Source organism: Lissotriton vulgaris, chromosome 11 (assembly GCF_964263255.1).
Source record: "Lissotriton vulgaris chromosome 11, aLisVul1.2, whole genome shotgun sequence".
NCBI lineage: Eukaryota > Metazoa > Chordata > Amphibia > Caudata > Salamandridae > Lissotriton > Lissotriton vulgaris.
In genome coordinates, this window is record NC_141699.1 from 343,080,034 (window position 1) to 343,094,532 (window position 14,499).

The 14,499-nt window shown below is 42.3% G+C and overlaps 1 protein-coding gene across 1 annotated transcript in view; it reads right to left on the minus strand.

Annotated features, from left to right (window-relative positions):
* Positions 1–13,232: 13,232 nt before the first annotated feature.
* The window catches only part of ZNRF3 (zinc and ring finger 3), a 244,624-nt gene continuing 243,357 nt past the window's right edge, over positions 13,233–14,499 (minus strand). The window contains exon 3 of the mRNA XM_086942470.1: positions 13,233–13,271. Coding sequence (XP_086798596.1) covers positions 13,233–13,271 — 39 coding nt within the window. The remainder of the gene's footprint in view (positions 13,272–14,499) is intronic.

Consider the following 14,499-nt stretch of genomic DNA (forward strand, 5'->3'; position numbering starts at 1 on the left):
CTCTCTTGCAATGTTGACATTTTAGCGATGGTGCAGACTTTGACAGCAATAGGAAGCGAAATGAGGATTAATATTGGTGGCAGCAGATGCCCTGAAATCAAGGGTTGGTGCACTGCCCAAAGGAGACTGCTGTAAAGAGAAACGTTGACAGAAACTGGTGGATTGCCGGGTTGGTAATGACGAGTGCCACAACCCTTTGGCCAAATATATTAACCACTGTAGTAATATGGAAAAAACAGTTTCACTACAGTAAACAGTGCCTTCTCTGTACAGCAATGTGCTGCATCACATCAGGGCGAATAATGCCAGGATGGGTCTCAAACCCACGGATGACAAACAAATGAACACTCTTAGAATGCTTATTGCTGGTGATTCTTAGAGGTGGAGTGCCGGCAACAGATAATCATAACTTTTCTCTACACTGGATGGCCCCTTTTAATTCGTTGTCACTGTGGAAGAATATCGTCATTCGTGCAGAACGGCAACCAAAAAAAAAACCTTTCCACCCTAAGCAGGAGTTAAAGTATGCAGTTCAAGCCCTGGATCTTAACAGGGTAAATTAGAACAATTCTCTTCTGGTTGGTGTATCCAAAGTGAGGCAAGCACCCCTAAAAGTAAAACCCAGGTGGATAAACAACTATACAATTACCCTCGTACCAAATTATCTCTGTGGGCTACATTTTGAAGAAAAATGCTCCTTCACACTCACTCATTTTAGATACAAGCCAGTCCATCCACAACAAACCAAAATAACTAAAAATCTGACACTATCTGGAAATACTCACTCTACAAGAGCAAACTGGATTAAAGACTTGGGGCCCGATGTAGGTGTCCATTTACCGACCGGTAACGGCCGATTTCGGCCGTTACCGACCGGTAAATGGTCATTCCTGATGTAGGTGACCTATTTTACCGAATCGGTATTTTTACCGATTCAGTAAATTGGAGATGTAGGTGGGACTCTTCTGAGTCCCACAGGCCTTACCGATTCGGTATTTTACCACCCAATCCAATTGGGTGGTAAAATACCGAATCCAGGTGTGCATGCACAGCAGTGCCATGTGACAGACAGACATGCCCTTAGGGAATGTCTGTGTGCCACATGGCACACGTGCCTGAATTCAGGGTGCTAGAGGGTGTCAAAGTGACACCCCCTGCACCCTTGCAAAAATCGGTATTTACCGAATCGGTAAATACCGAATCTTAACGATTCGGTATTTACCGAATCTGAAATACCTACATCCCCCCCCCCCCCCCCCCCCCTCCATTTCACCACTTCTTAAATACCGAATCAGTATGATTCGGTATTTAAGAAGTGGTAAATTGAACTAACCTACATCGGGCCCTTGAAGTCCGGAAAACTAGGAGATGCGGAGACATGACTTATCCGTAGCAGCTTGAAACTCAGGCACTCCCTGTGCTCTCCGATGTGGCAACACCTACTCTCGACCCATTCAAATATGGGCTCCAAAACATTCATGGCGAGAGTTGACCCTATTAGACAGGATTGAGCGGTCTCAGGTCACATACAAAGAATTTCGCTCTTCTGATGGGTCGATTTGTTCTTAATTTCACGGTTTGCAAGCACTTGGTTTACTGCACGCTCGATTCATAGTAGACAAACCCTCCTTTGTGATCAGCCGCTACTTCCGATATATTTATGTGATAACATCTGCATTGTTAAGCACTTATTTGACCCAGCCCTGCTACCTGTGTGTAGGAATTGACCGATTTGATTCCTGTTCATAGAATGGAATTTAAATCTTTTGTACAGTGCCCCGATGCCTTTGAGCCCTGGTCAACACTTGTACAAATTATGTAAATACGTATTAAACTCCAAATGGCTTCGGCTCAAAGAATCTCTTCTTTTATCTTAGCAGCTACTACTGCAACTACTCCCTTAAAGCCAGATGATTAATGCACACATCTTTTTTTAGTATGACAGGTGTATTCATTTATTTTATAGAAAAAACTCCAGGCACAAACATGTTCCAGGCTAATTAATTCCAAATGCACAACTTACAAACCTAAAAATTTCTCAATGTTTTAATTCTAAAATGTTTACTGCTAAGTAAGGTGAGTATTTCCTAGAATGAGCAAATCCATAGAGTCGGGGACTTGAAAGTAGCAGAGTTTAATCCTCAACAAATTACATACAAGTTGAACATAACAAATCAATGCTTAATCTTTCCCACTTTCTATATACCTTCCTCTCATTCTCTACCCAAGCTCAGTCAAAACACAACATAGTAACAGAACGCAATAGTCAGTATGACCAATAGCTTTTTTTAATAAGTGCATCTTATAATGACAGCCCGAGCACAATGTAACAACGCTGCTAAATACGCGCGGATCACAACAAGTTGCATGTTGTTAAACGAGGGCAATACACACACGCTGTTGCATAACATGTGACCATGTAACACATCTTCCCCGTTTAATAGCTGAGCCCAAGCAGTGCATGGTCTGCCCTGTGAGGCATGCTGTATCTGGAATAGGGGTGTTAACCGCAACAAATGAGGGACGGAATGCTGAATGATTCAGACATTCTCCCCCAGTCAAAAGATTAGGGTTGAATCCATTATTCTTTTGCTCACTAAACCAACCCAGTTTGGACCCAGCCATATGCAAATCAGTCTTCACCCTGTGCCTCATGGGAACAGTCCAGACCGAACTGCCATGCCAGGTCCTCCTTGGACCATGAACAAGCATCCTGGTACCGGTTTCAGGGTATCTGGAATAGGGGCTTCAAGCACCTCTCATCTTTTCCATTGTCTCCTGTTCCTGCCCTTCATAAATGCCTGCTTTTGTGTGGTCAGTATGCTTAATTAGTCCCGCCATTTGGTCTTCCCAACCCTCCCAGGAGACTGTCCCTGTTCTATGTGTGCTTACTCTTATTTATTTTAGGTTCCTTTAGGAGCACACTTATTTAGTCTGCCTTAGCTAGTGTATCATCATGGCGCCCTCATGGTTCCGATGGCATTTTTGTTTAAATGTGGGCTTTTGTTTGTGTGTTTACCTGATCCTGTAAGCATAATGTACTGCATGGCTAAATACTTTTTTTCTATTGACAGCTAGCACTTTCAGTGTGGCACGCCGCACTTTCAAAGGCTCTTGCAGCACCTGTTTCACGAGCACTGCATTTTAACTTCTTGTTTTTTGTTTAAATATCGTGCACACGCCTTGTTACAGAGACCAGCACAGTTACTTCCTTTTTTAAGATGTGTAACTTTGAACACACTCGCATGCATTTTTTAAAATTATTCTTTACCGCATATTCAAACGGAACAGTTAAGCACTTTATTAAGACCCTTTCAGACAGGTCGCCCCCATGTTTTCCTTGCTCTTCATTGGGGCACTGAGGCATTCTTTCTAATACGTACTACCAGTTGGTCTGCTGTTTAATTTAACACGTACAACACTTTTTTAGCTTTACAGTCATTCCCCTACAGGTACCCTTGCACATTTAAGAATCACTGTCCTGGTGTACTCCCGGCTCACTAGATCTATTTGACACTCCCACGGTCAATTCCACAATCCTTGGAGAGCTTCTCTTACATCCCTGCCGACTCATCTGGCCTGTCCTAAGTGTACTTCACAAGACGCCCAAGTAAAAGGTTCCTCTGATCCATTAGTACACAGTACCCTGGCAGGTACCTGATCATTTTGACCAGTACCTATTTCTACTTTATAGATCTATTCCCCTTAAGAGGTTCCAGCACTGCCCACGCTATGGCATTCCAGCATAGTCTTTCAAGAAAGCATGTACACTTTCATGCCACCAAGTGTAAGGTAAGCTCTCCCTCTCTCTAAGCGGTTCACCTTCCCTTACATGCTATTTGGTTACCATACAATACCTGTATGGCCTCTATTAGTTTGGCATTTTATTAGTTGTTCTTCCACCGGATCTACCACCTCGGGTTTCTAATCGCACTGCCCTGAATCTTGATATCCACCCTTGGATGAAAGTATGGTTCTTCCCGGTGTGCGCAGATCTCTGGTGTATTATCTAGTTGCCCTCTCCATGGCCCTTTGGTTCCTTTTAATCCGCTCTGAGCTTGGCGGCTTCCCGCATTTCGAGCTTGTAATAACCATTAGTTAGACTGACACGCCCTGTACCGCACACTTAACTGGCACCCATCTGGTTGCAACCACGGGCTGCACTGTCCTTCAGTGGACCCCAACCAGCCTACCTAGGCTGAACAAACCACATGATACCTTTACTCTGAGCACAAACGCAATTGTTCTCTCTCTGTAGACTGCGGCTACTGCCCCTGCCATCTATGAACCTCTGACAGTCAGCAGTGGTGTTTCAGACACAAACAAGCACAGACACAATGCCTATGGTATGTTAGCCCCCATGTGAAAGGCTCCTGGCCAATCCTGGCCCTGCATCTTCTGAGATTTTCAGGCACAGTCCCCTGTTGCTTTCCAAGCATTGCGTATATAGTACGTTCAGAGTAACATTTATATCAATGCCAAAATGCATGCTACCACCACCTTTGCATACAGTCACAATATGGTATTAGCTAGTAGATGCACTATGGCTCCTGCAGCTGGTCACGCTGCATGATACTCATGCAATTTTTTGGCTCAACACATAGGCAGCATCCACTTTCCCCCTCCACCTATACCATAGTGTAAAATTTGCATGAGACAGCATGTTTCTAAAGTCCCCATGTTACAAATGCTTTACAGACAAAGTCCGATTTTTTTCAACTAGATTTGTTTTTTCATATAATATTTTTTCATGTTGGGTCATATCTTCACCATTATGCCTTATTCTAAGGTGTGCACTCGCAGGACGCGCACGTTTATTCAGCGTGTACCATGTGATCCGCATTTCGTGATGTCTATTACATTGCTTTTATCATTCTTTGAGGTTAGGTCATTTGTATTCGCTTTATTATCACTATGCCCCATGTTAAGGTGGGCACACGCAGGAGGTGCAAGTTTATTTGGCGTGTACAAGGCGGCCCTTATAACGGGCGGGGGATATGTACTTCGCTTAATCTCCTGATTCGTTTTTGTGGTTCTACCACGTTATCTTGTGCTTAGCCAGAGATTCACTCTGCCTTATCTTCAATTACGTTTTTACTTTGTCTGTTATACATATAGGCATTCCAAGTGTACGGGCCATCAAACCCGTGGCCCAAATTTGGGGCTTTGCCATTTCAATATTCGCCAGCTCTTTTAAGGATGATTGGCACATACAGCAGCTGCACAGGTGCTACATCCTCCACGTGAAGAGGCCTGGGATTTAGTTGGATACCCAAACCTACAAATATTCCAAGAGGAATGTCACATATAGGTTGACAACTTTGCACTTCACTTGTGCTTGAGCACTGTGGGTGCTCACAGGTTGCTCATATTATCTTATGTTGTGTTTTTGTACCTTTAGTTTGGTATTTTTGTCCCTCGAACTTAGACTTCGTACCGTTGTTTATGCGTAACATAGGTAGGCGTGGCCCCTAGTCGTTTGTGTTTATGTTAGGTTTTACAATTTTTTAAGCAGTATTATGTACTTACATTTGGCTGTTCGACTGATGCGCTCTAGTTAGGTTTCGCCTATTATCATTCGCTTGCGAATGTAATAGGCGAAAATACAAGTGCTCCATCGACTCATCAAACCACTGCGGTTTTTCCACAGTGCATGTGAGTCACGTGACAACAAAAGCTGGTCACGTGACCACACAAGCACGCGCATCTCCCTAATCCGCCTGCCACACTTCTCCCCTCGCTTGCATTCCCGCCCCCCCCCACCAGGCTCTCCCGCCCCCATCCGGCTTGCCTCCGGGCATTTGGCAGCATTGCGAGGCCAGCTGAAGAAAAACATTTGTAGCATTCGGTTTAATACAAACAAAGAAGCCATGCAAGCCAGAGTTGTGTGCCAGAAGTTAAGTAAAATGTCTTATGTTTGCTTTGAAACAGACTGCTTTACGCTGAAAGATTGTAGAGCCCACGCAGCTAGCATAACACAGATAGTCTAAGGGGCCCTTGCTAACAACATCGAAATAAAAGAATGACAAATCTGCCAGAATGGGGTCACTTGGGTCTTTCAGTGCACAGCTGTGTGACAGCCTGCGAGTTTTGGTTTCCACTCGGTGTGGTATGAGCTGTTCATTTCCCCTCCGAACACCCAAACAGTCAGTAGTATCGCATTAGCATACACACAAGCCTGCTGACGGGTTCCTGGGCTGTTTACCCCAGCACGGGTCTCTGACGGTGGCCTGCATTTTTTTTTTGTCACCTACCTCCATCTATCGGAGTCATAGCGTTTTTAAACACAAATTGAGTCTACCCGATCTTCTTGAAAACATAGGCATTTTGTAGTATTTACTTAGTTTAGTGAGAAACCTCTGCCCATGCTTAAAGTTGTTAACACCTGAATGGTAAGGTAACCTTTGGCACCACGGTTCGTTCACCCAACAACATACCGGCATATTTTCAAATCCCTCCGACAAATTAATACACACAAAATAAATAAATAAATAAATAAATAAAATAAAGCCTGCTGTGGCTCGTGCCAATAGTTATGCAGTACAGTTGGACGTGATGCAATTGAGACAGCCAATTGGGAGGGTGCTTGCTGTTGCCCCGCGGAAGTTAAACAATGTGTGGTTGCTGTGCTTTTCTCGAAGCACCTGCACCGCCATCTCCTCTGTGATATAGAACATGTTGGGCGCTCATACTAGCTCCTACCAGTCCGATCGTAGGAGGGCAGACACAAACAAGCTTGCCGAGGTGTGTACCGAGAGATGGCGCAGAAGAGAGTGCATGGCAGACTGGCAGACCTAGTAAACAGGCTTGCGAGTCTTTGAGAATAAGGCATGCTAAGGAAATGGTGGGAGGAGGACGGTAAACTTAAATGCTTGTCAGGTTGCACCTCGGGGGGCAGACGGGGTACGGGAGGGTCCTGCAAGAGTCCGACTATGTTTTTATAACTTCACTTGTAGGAAAAGCAAAATTACGCTGGAAGATAAGTCGGGCACTTGTCAGGACAACCACTGGCGTTGCCAATAGGTTTCGCATTTGGAAAGTTGGAGCTATTGGTTTTGTAAATGACATTTTATATTTATATATCGTTATTGGCATTGTCAATAACAATATATAAATATAAAATGTCATTTACAAAACCAATAGCCCCAACTTTCCAAATGCGAAACCTATTGGCAACGCCAGTGCTTGTTTTTATTCACTGTCCATTGACTACAGTGCAGTAGGCGTATGTTTTAATCATGCAGGTCCACCCCCTAATACACTTCCCCCTCTGCCAACTGTTCTTTCTTCCATTCCTTCCCCTTTCCGTTTGTTATTCCCTTCTGTACCTCGTGAAAATATAGGTTTTAACTGACATTTTATTGTGCCTCTCACAATAGTTAATGTGTTTAATTTGTCCTTGAAAACTGGCTGTTGTGTAATTTCATAGTGTGATTGGACATGCAAATTCCTTGTGAATTGTGTTTCCGCATTTGTAAATGTCTACCATTCGTATATATTTATGTATTTATATATTAATTGTTCACAGCCCTGACGAAGTTCAAGTAACAACTGAACGAAAAGCGTTGGCTGGATGATGTTCGTTGATGCAATGAACTTTAGTTGACTTAATAAAAGAGATGACTAAAAAGAACATATTGCCGGACTCATTTTCTTATTGACTTGTGACAAGAACGTTTATGGTGCACCATTCCAAATACCCTTAATTTCTGTTCTGCATTTGCGGTTGCACCTACAATGGCAGGTGCAGGAATTTTTATGCACATCTACCAGATAAAGAAGAAAGGGTACAGTGATGTGCGTCTGTAAAACTCCACCGTTGTTGTGCTTTATTATTGATTTTTAAAATCTGTTTTAACTGTTAAAATCATTTCAGGCTCTGGATGTTCCAGAACTACAGGTACTTGTACCTGGCCTTAAAAGAGAGAGAGTGTGTCCGTCCGTCTATCCGTCCGTCTCACAGCCTGGTGCTCTCAACATGGCTGCTGTCCTCTTGCTGCTTCATGCATCTGCTCTGCCTGCTACAATGCTAGTTGTTTATCACCATATAACCTGATGTATCATCCAGTCTTGACCAAACATCCAACAAAGTACTAAAATTTCCTTTTTAAGAATATTTCCCTGTGTATCCATCTTTCTGTTTCCATAACAACCATCTGTACCTATCCTACCGATCCACCACCTACCATCTTTTCATTCATTCATTTAATCACCCAGACATCCATTCATGTACTCATACAGGTAGCCATCAATTCAAGCATTCATACAAACAACTATCACTCCACCAACCCATCCATCCATCCATCCTAACTACACCCCTGCTTCTTAAATGTTCACATTATCTGGAAGGTAACCACACAATTCCACTACACATCACATACATCCACTCCATAATATACAAGTAAAAAATATTTACACCAATCGCTCTAACTCGTTTTCTAAATGATCACTCCACTGCAAACGAAAAGTAAAATACATGGTCATTAACAAAGCCAATAAGCTCCAACGTTCACAAATGTGTGACTGTTTTCCTTGAAAATTGTTTTTTTCCCCCCACTATCGCTCCAATCCTACAGTGTAAATATTTTAAGTCAACACAATCTTGTAACCTAGTAGGCATTCTGCATGTCCTAGTACACCTATGCGTGTCACTTGCCTCAATCATCGTACCCGTTGCAGAACGTCCAGTTCCTGCAGAGTCCTTTCTCCAGGACCCTTCTCCTACATCTAAAAACACATTCCCACTTTCACTCCCACAACTAGATTTGGCACTCCCACCTTTGAATAGAGATATTCTGTCCAAATTCCACACACTACCTCCATCCACACGAACCGCATTCTTAAAAAAATAGCAATTGCACGATTGGGTTCAGACTATGTAGCTAACAACCCCTTACTCACAATGCCCCCTTTTTTTAAGACTATAATGTCACTCACCAGGATGCTGTTTACTAGGTGTCCCCCTCCTCTTCTGGAAAGTGTCTTTCATTTTTTGATTTGTATACTTGCACTACTCATCCGATTTCTTTGAAATCTGCTTCTGATACCTCCATACCCTCTATCTTCCGGTCTTTCAACCACCAAGGAACCAATGTTGTGCTCTGCTTGCTTCCCCTTAATTCAAATGGACTCACAGCCGTCACAGAGTTGGGAAGAGTTCTATATGCAAGTAACAGAGTGCAGTGATTTCCTCCAGCCTTGACCCACCTTAACAGATAATTGGATCGCCTCCTTGACAACTCTATTGAAACTTTTGGCTAGACCATTTGATTTGGGATGGTACACAGCAATTATCTTGTGCACATTACCACACTTCGCCAAATAAATCTGGGCGGAATCACTAATGAATCTACTTCTTGGGAAATACCCTCTGTGCAAAAAACTTAATCAAGAAATCACAATACTTTCAGATGTAACCCCCCCCCCTTACCATTTTAATTTCTGGCAATTTAGTAAAGTTGCCCACCAAAACAATACCAAATGTTTCCTGCCTAGGTAGAACCGCAAACGGTCCAATGATGTCCAACCAAAGTTTCCTCCACGGTCCCAGTGGCAACTCCACTGGTTGAGACTTTGAAATCAATCCTCTAGCAGACTTATAGCTTGAGAAATACAAGCCACACTTCCTTACCTGGTGTTATAAAAAAGTCTATACCTGGCCACCAAAAATTGGCCCCAACCTGAGTTTTAGTACTGGATATCCCAATATGTCCCTCCTGGGCAATGTCCACTACAACTCTCTTCAGATCACAAGGAGGCACACATTTGTCAAGCGCCTTGAGACCCTCCGGGTAAGTAGTGCGCTTTATAAATGTCATTGATTGATTGATTGATTGACTTCTCATCACAACACGGTTCTCTAAGGCCAATTCCTCATGCACTTTGAAAAACCCCATCAAATCCACAAGAAGCTTCATTCCTTTCCTCAGGCCCCCCTTGCTAAAGAAATTTTCTAACCTGGGTCAATCGACCATCTTTTTACATCTTGCTTTCCGAACTACTCTCCAACACCACCGGATGCTCTGCAGTCCCTAAACTGATATCCCTCACAGTAAAAGCTACCTCGCACTCGATGTCATCAGACCCGCTTCAAGCTGGGGGTAACCTAGACATACAGTAAGCATTTACATTAGTCTTCCCTGGTTCATATTCCATATGATATTGAAAAACTTGCAACTTAGATGCAAGTCTGGCCAACCTTGCAGTCCTGGTACGACCTCCCCCTGGTGCCAGCATATTTACTAAAGGTTTCTGGTCAGTTTTGATCATAAATCTACTACATTACAAAAAGGCTCAGAAGCATATACGCCCAGACTTCTCCCGACACACGCAACAGTTCCCTTTCAATCACGGAGTAGTTTTTCTCTGCATCCCTTAATGTCCTGGATGCATACGACAGTCCACTCTGCATCAGTACACCCCCTAATCCAGTTACTTGCATCACCTACAACAATGCACTCTTTCAAGCAATACGCACGTGCTGCCGCATAATCTGTGAACATGTAACATTTACCTCATTCACTACGATTACATAATTTACAATACAAATTACAATTTCACTTATTAAAGGACTTTTTTCTGTCTCATCTTTTTTAATGTAAAAAATTAGGAAATGATTGGCTTGGGAGAGGTCAGACTCTGATCATGCTCCTGTGTATTTCCCTTTGAATCTCATAAACAAGGCTCTGCAACTACTAGTCCAAAAAAAGAAAAAACACCTCCTTCCTAAAAGGACAAAGTTGAAGTTGCCCCTATTACTTTGGAAGGGATATGTTTATCCAGTGTTGAACAAAGATTCGGTGGAGTCAATTCTATCTGGGACTTTCTGAAACAGAATGTGTAGGAATTGACCCAGCAAAAAAATAGAGGGGCTCTTGGACAAGATGCTACGTTGAATAAGGAAGTGAGGAGGCTAGGGCTGCATTTCACTCAGGCTCAGCATGAAGCTGATGTACAGAGGTTTATGAGGGCAAGACAAGCCCACGGAAAGTTAATAGAGAGAAGGGCACATTTGTTTAAACTAGGATACAAATGAATATTCTGGGCTAGCAAAGAAGCTGATAACACTGTTGACTCAGAGGGGAAAACAGATCTGATGCGCAATAATGAAGTTTTAAAGAATATTACACTGTTCTACACACAAATATCCACCCTTAAAGAACTAATTTAACATTTGTTTTGGTATTAATGAGTGATTGTTCTTCATCACACTCGTCTTGCTTTTTCCTTTTGAGTGGTATGAATGAAGCTTTTATTTTTCCAGAGCATTAATCATAACCAAAAAGTTCAATTTTTAGGATCTGGGAGACTAAATAAACAAAAAGCAAAGTCTTGTCTCATCATCCCGATTGATCTGGCCTCGATGAAAAAGTCAACCATGGCTACATGTTACTGTTAAATAAGTGTGAGAATATGTGGGGGTGCCTTGAATTAAATAATTAAGGCTTTTCTTCCTCCCTCCTTTTTTCCCTTTGTTTTCAAATGTGGTTTTTTTTCAATTTTGTTTTTCTGTTTGCACAGGGTAGAGTTTTTTTGGGGGTAGGAAGTGTTTTGTGTTCTCTGTTCAGTTCTTCAAAAATGAATTGCCTTGGAAGATGCACTAATTACACAGCACAATTTCTATAAGTATTTTACTAATAAATCTGGAATAGTTTCCCAGGCTTTTATACAATTTATGAATCTGGTAACTATTGATGGAATGGTTGTGATGTTCTCAAGCTCAACTTCTTTTTCTAATCTCACATACACAACAATTTACTTCAATACACATTTAAAATTGAAAACAAGTACTGGCAAAGTCAATACATTTCGTCTTTGGGATCTATATGCTTTACCAATGGTTTTTAGTGATGCTATATAGCATCTCTGGTGCAAGAGAGAGCAACGAGGGGCTTGGAGTGAGAAGCACATGATTGAGAAAGCAACACAGCATGGAGAGGCATACGCATCATGAGGTGGCAACTGAGAAGGGCACAGGTGACTGAGAAAGAAGGTGAAGGAAGAGAAGCAATCTAAAGACAGCTTGATAACTCATATGGAGTGCTTAAAACCAAACAAATATGAAGTAAATCCCTGAAAGAGAGCAGTGGAAGGGCAGAAATCAGAAGTAAATTGGCAATTCTTCAGGAGAGGGACAGGCAAGGAGGGACAGGCAAGAAGGACAAGGCAAGTCATTGAGTAAGAAGCAGGCAACTAAGTGTGACAAAGCCAACTAATGCTAAGCAATAAGTGGGCTGTAAGCCCATCTATGTTCTTGGCAAGCCACAAAACAGATTTTGCAACCTTTAGACTCTACCTAAATAAAAAAAAAATGGTGGCATCTAGGGAATGCATTAAATGGTTTTCAGACTGCAAGGTTTGCATGTCCTTCCTAATGATTGCAAAAAGAAATAAAAGCTACAAGGATGCGGTCACCATCATAACATGGGCTCCATCTCACCATCATATCAGGGTCATCCGTGTCCTCCTCTGCCACTTGCGCCATCTGGGATCTATCTCTTGTCTACACAGAGTCCATCAAAAACATTCCGCAAACTGACAATCTACAAAGCGGAAGTATTCTAACAAATTTAATTTTGCACCATCGCCAGAGTGTTAACCAACCACTCACGGTGGGCGATTACTTCTCCAATGATAACAAGCATACCTATGCAGAAGCAATATCGGTCTAGCCCCTGCCCCAACACAAACATGTACTGAAATATGGGGTTTGCCTGATTAATCCCACCAAAACCTGGGATCAGTATACAGAAAACAATCAACTGCATATTGTGGGAAACCAATTATATCACAGCTATGCCCGTGAAAATACAAATTAATCACTGGCACTGTATATAACTTTACAAAACATAATTTATTCTTACTTATTCACAAGCAAAAATCATTTAGCCTAGTTTCTCTTAAAAGAGGTGTGCACATTAAACAATTAAATTGTGCATTGACACGACAAAAAACATAACTTTATACATAACAGAAAAAGAACAAAACACATTCACTGTACACCAAATGTATATGATTCTTATCTATCGTCCTGCGTTTTGTCACAAAATACGGCGGCAATTCTTATTCATCAACAACAGTCCATATGGAAGGTGGTCCATTTAGGGTCCACACATGAGGGAACGCCCAGCCCTCGTTAACCTTGATATGTGTACCAAAATCCTTAAGTTATTTAAATTTCAGAAGCAGGACTCCTCCAATTAAAGAAAGTTGACACGTTTCGGCCCCATCAATTAAGGCCTTTTCTGGACATAGGAAGAAGAAGAAAACACCTGCAAAGTAATGTATAATATAATAGATTTAACATACAGAGGGGTGCCTTTCTACTATAAAAGTGCACCTTACCACCAAGTCCATCACGGAGACACAGTGTCCATAACAAAACACACAGATGACCAGAACGGACATCGGCCGACTACCATATAATATCTGCAGATGTTTGAAAAGCGCAATTACATCACACCTTGCACCCATGGCATAATCCCTTTCCTCTGTGGATGCTGGAATAGCAATGCTAGGTGAACACTACCTTGTATACTATGCGAGAGATTCAGGATACTGGAACGGCAACAATGCTGTAACTACTTTGAGAGTTGCTGGGACACAACATGGCATTTTACATTCTTGGGCAAATTACAACAGCAATGTAATGACGCTTCGCTTACTGGAAAGGAAATGTGGATCAAGAATGGCAATAGTTGTTTGCATTTTTGGAGCACTGTAGTATTGTATTTTAGGTACTGAAGCAAAGCAAATGATAGTGCGATGTGTGCCTTACATTAGGGCGAAGTGACAGAGGTCACAATTTCTGCAATACCTACTGCCAGGGTCCTCAGCCTAGAAGATCAGAAATCTGAGAGCAACAGGTATCATGACCCCCCTCACACAATGGGTAGTCTTTTCCTACTTGAGCTTCATTGATCACTTCTTACAAGCATGAATATTCAGATGATGTCTGATACCCCTGAGGAGCACCTCTAGCAGGCTGGCGCAATATGCATCATCGCAGTAGCACACTGGAATCATCCTTGAGCAGCGCCCTACTATAAACTGATGCTCCACAGAATACCAGATCAACGCTCAAGCATGCATTGTGAGGGACCTGGACTTTGATGATAGTAGCATGGGATACTGTAGCTTCAAAGGTTGTCTTTTGTAGCACAACAAAGACGGGCATTTTATCCTGGCACAATATTTAAAACCGGTGCCTTTCTCGTATGATTCTGAATGGATTTTTATGATAAAAGAGCTCACTATAGCAGAGATGCAATAATTCGGCTGAGGCGCCAACATCTGCCTACGATACATTTAGCATTTTGCGGCAGTCGTGAATCTCTTATGAATACATACGTAGACAGCAGCTACTATTGGAGCCTACTGAGAAAGGCGCCATGGGGCATTCATGAACTATGATATCAAAACGTGAAAAAAATTGTATAATAAAATAAACTGCTGCTACTATTAAATGATACTGTGTTTTATTGCAGAGCCTGGTGTATT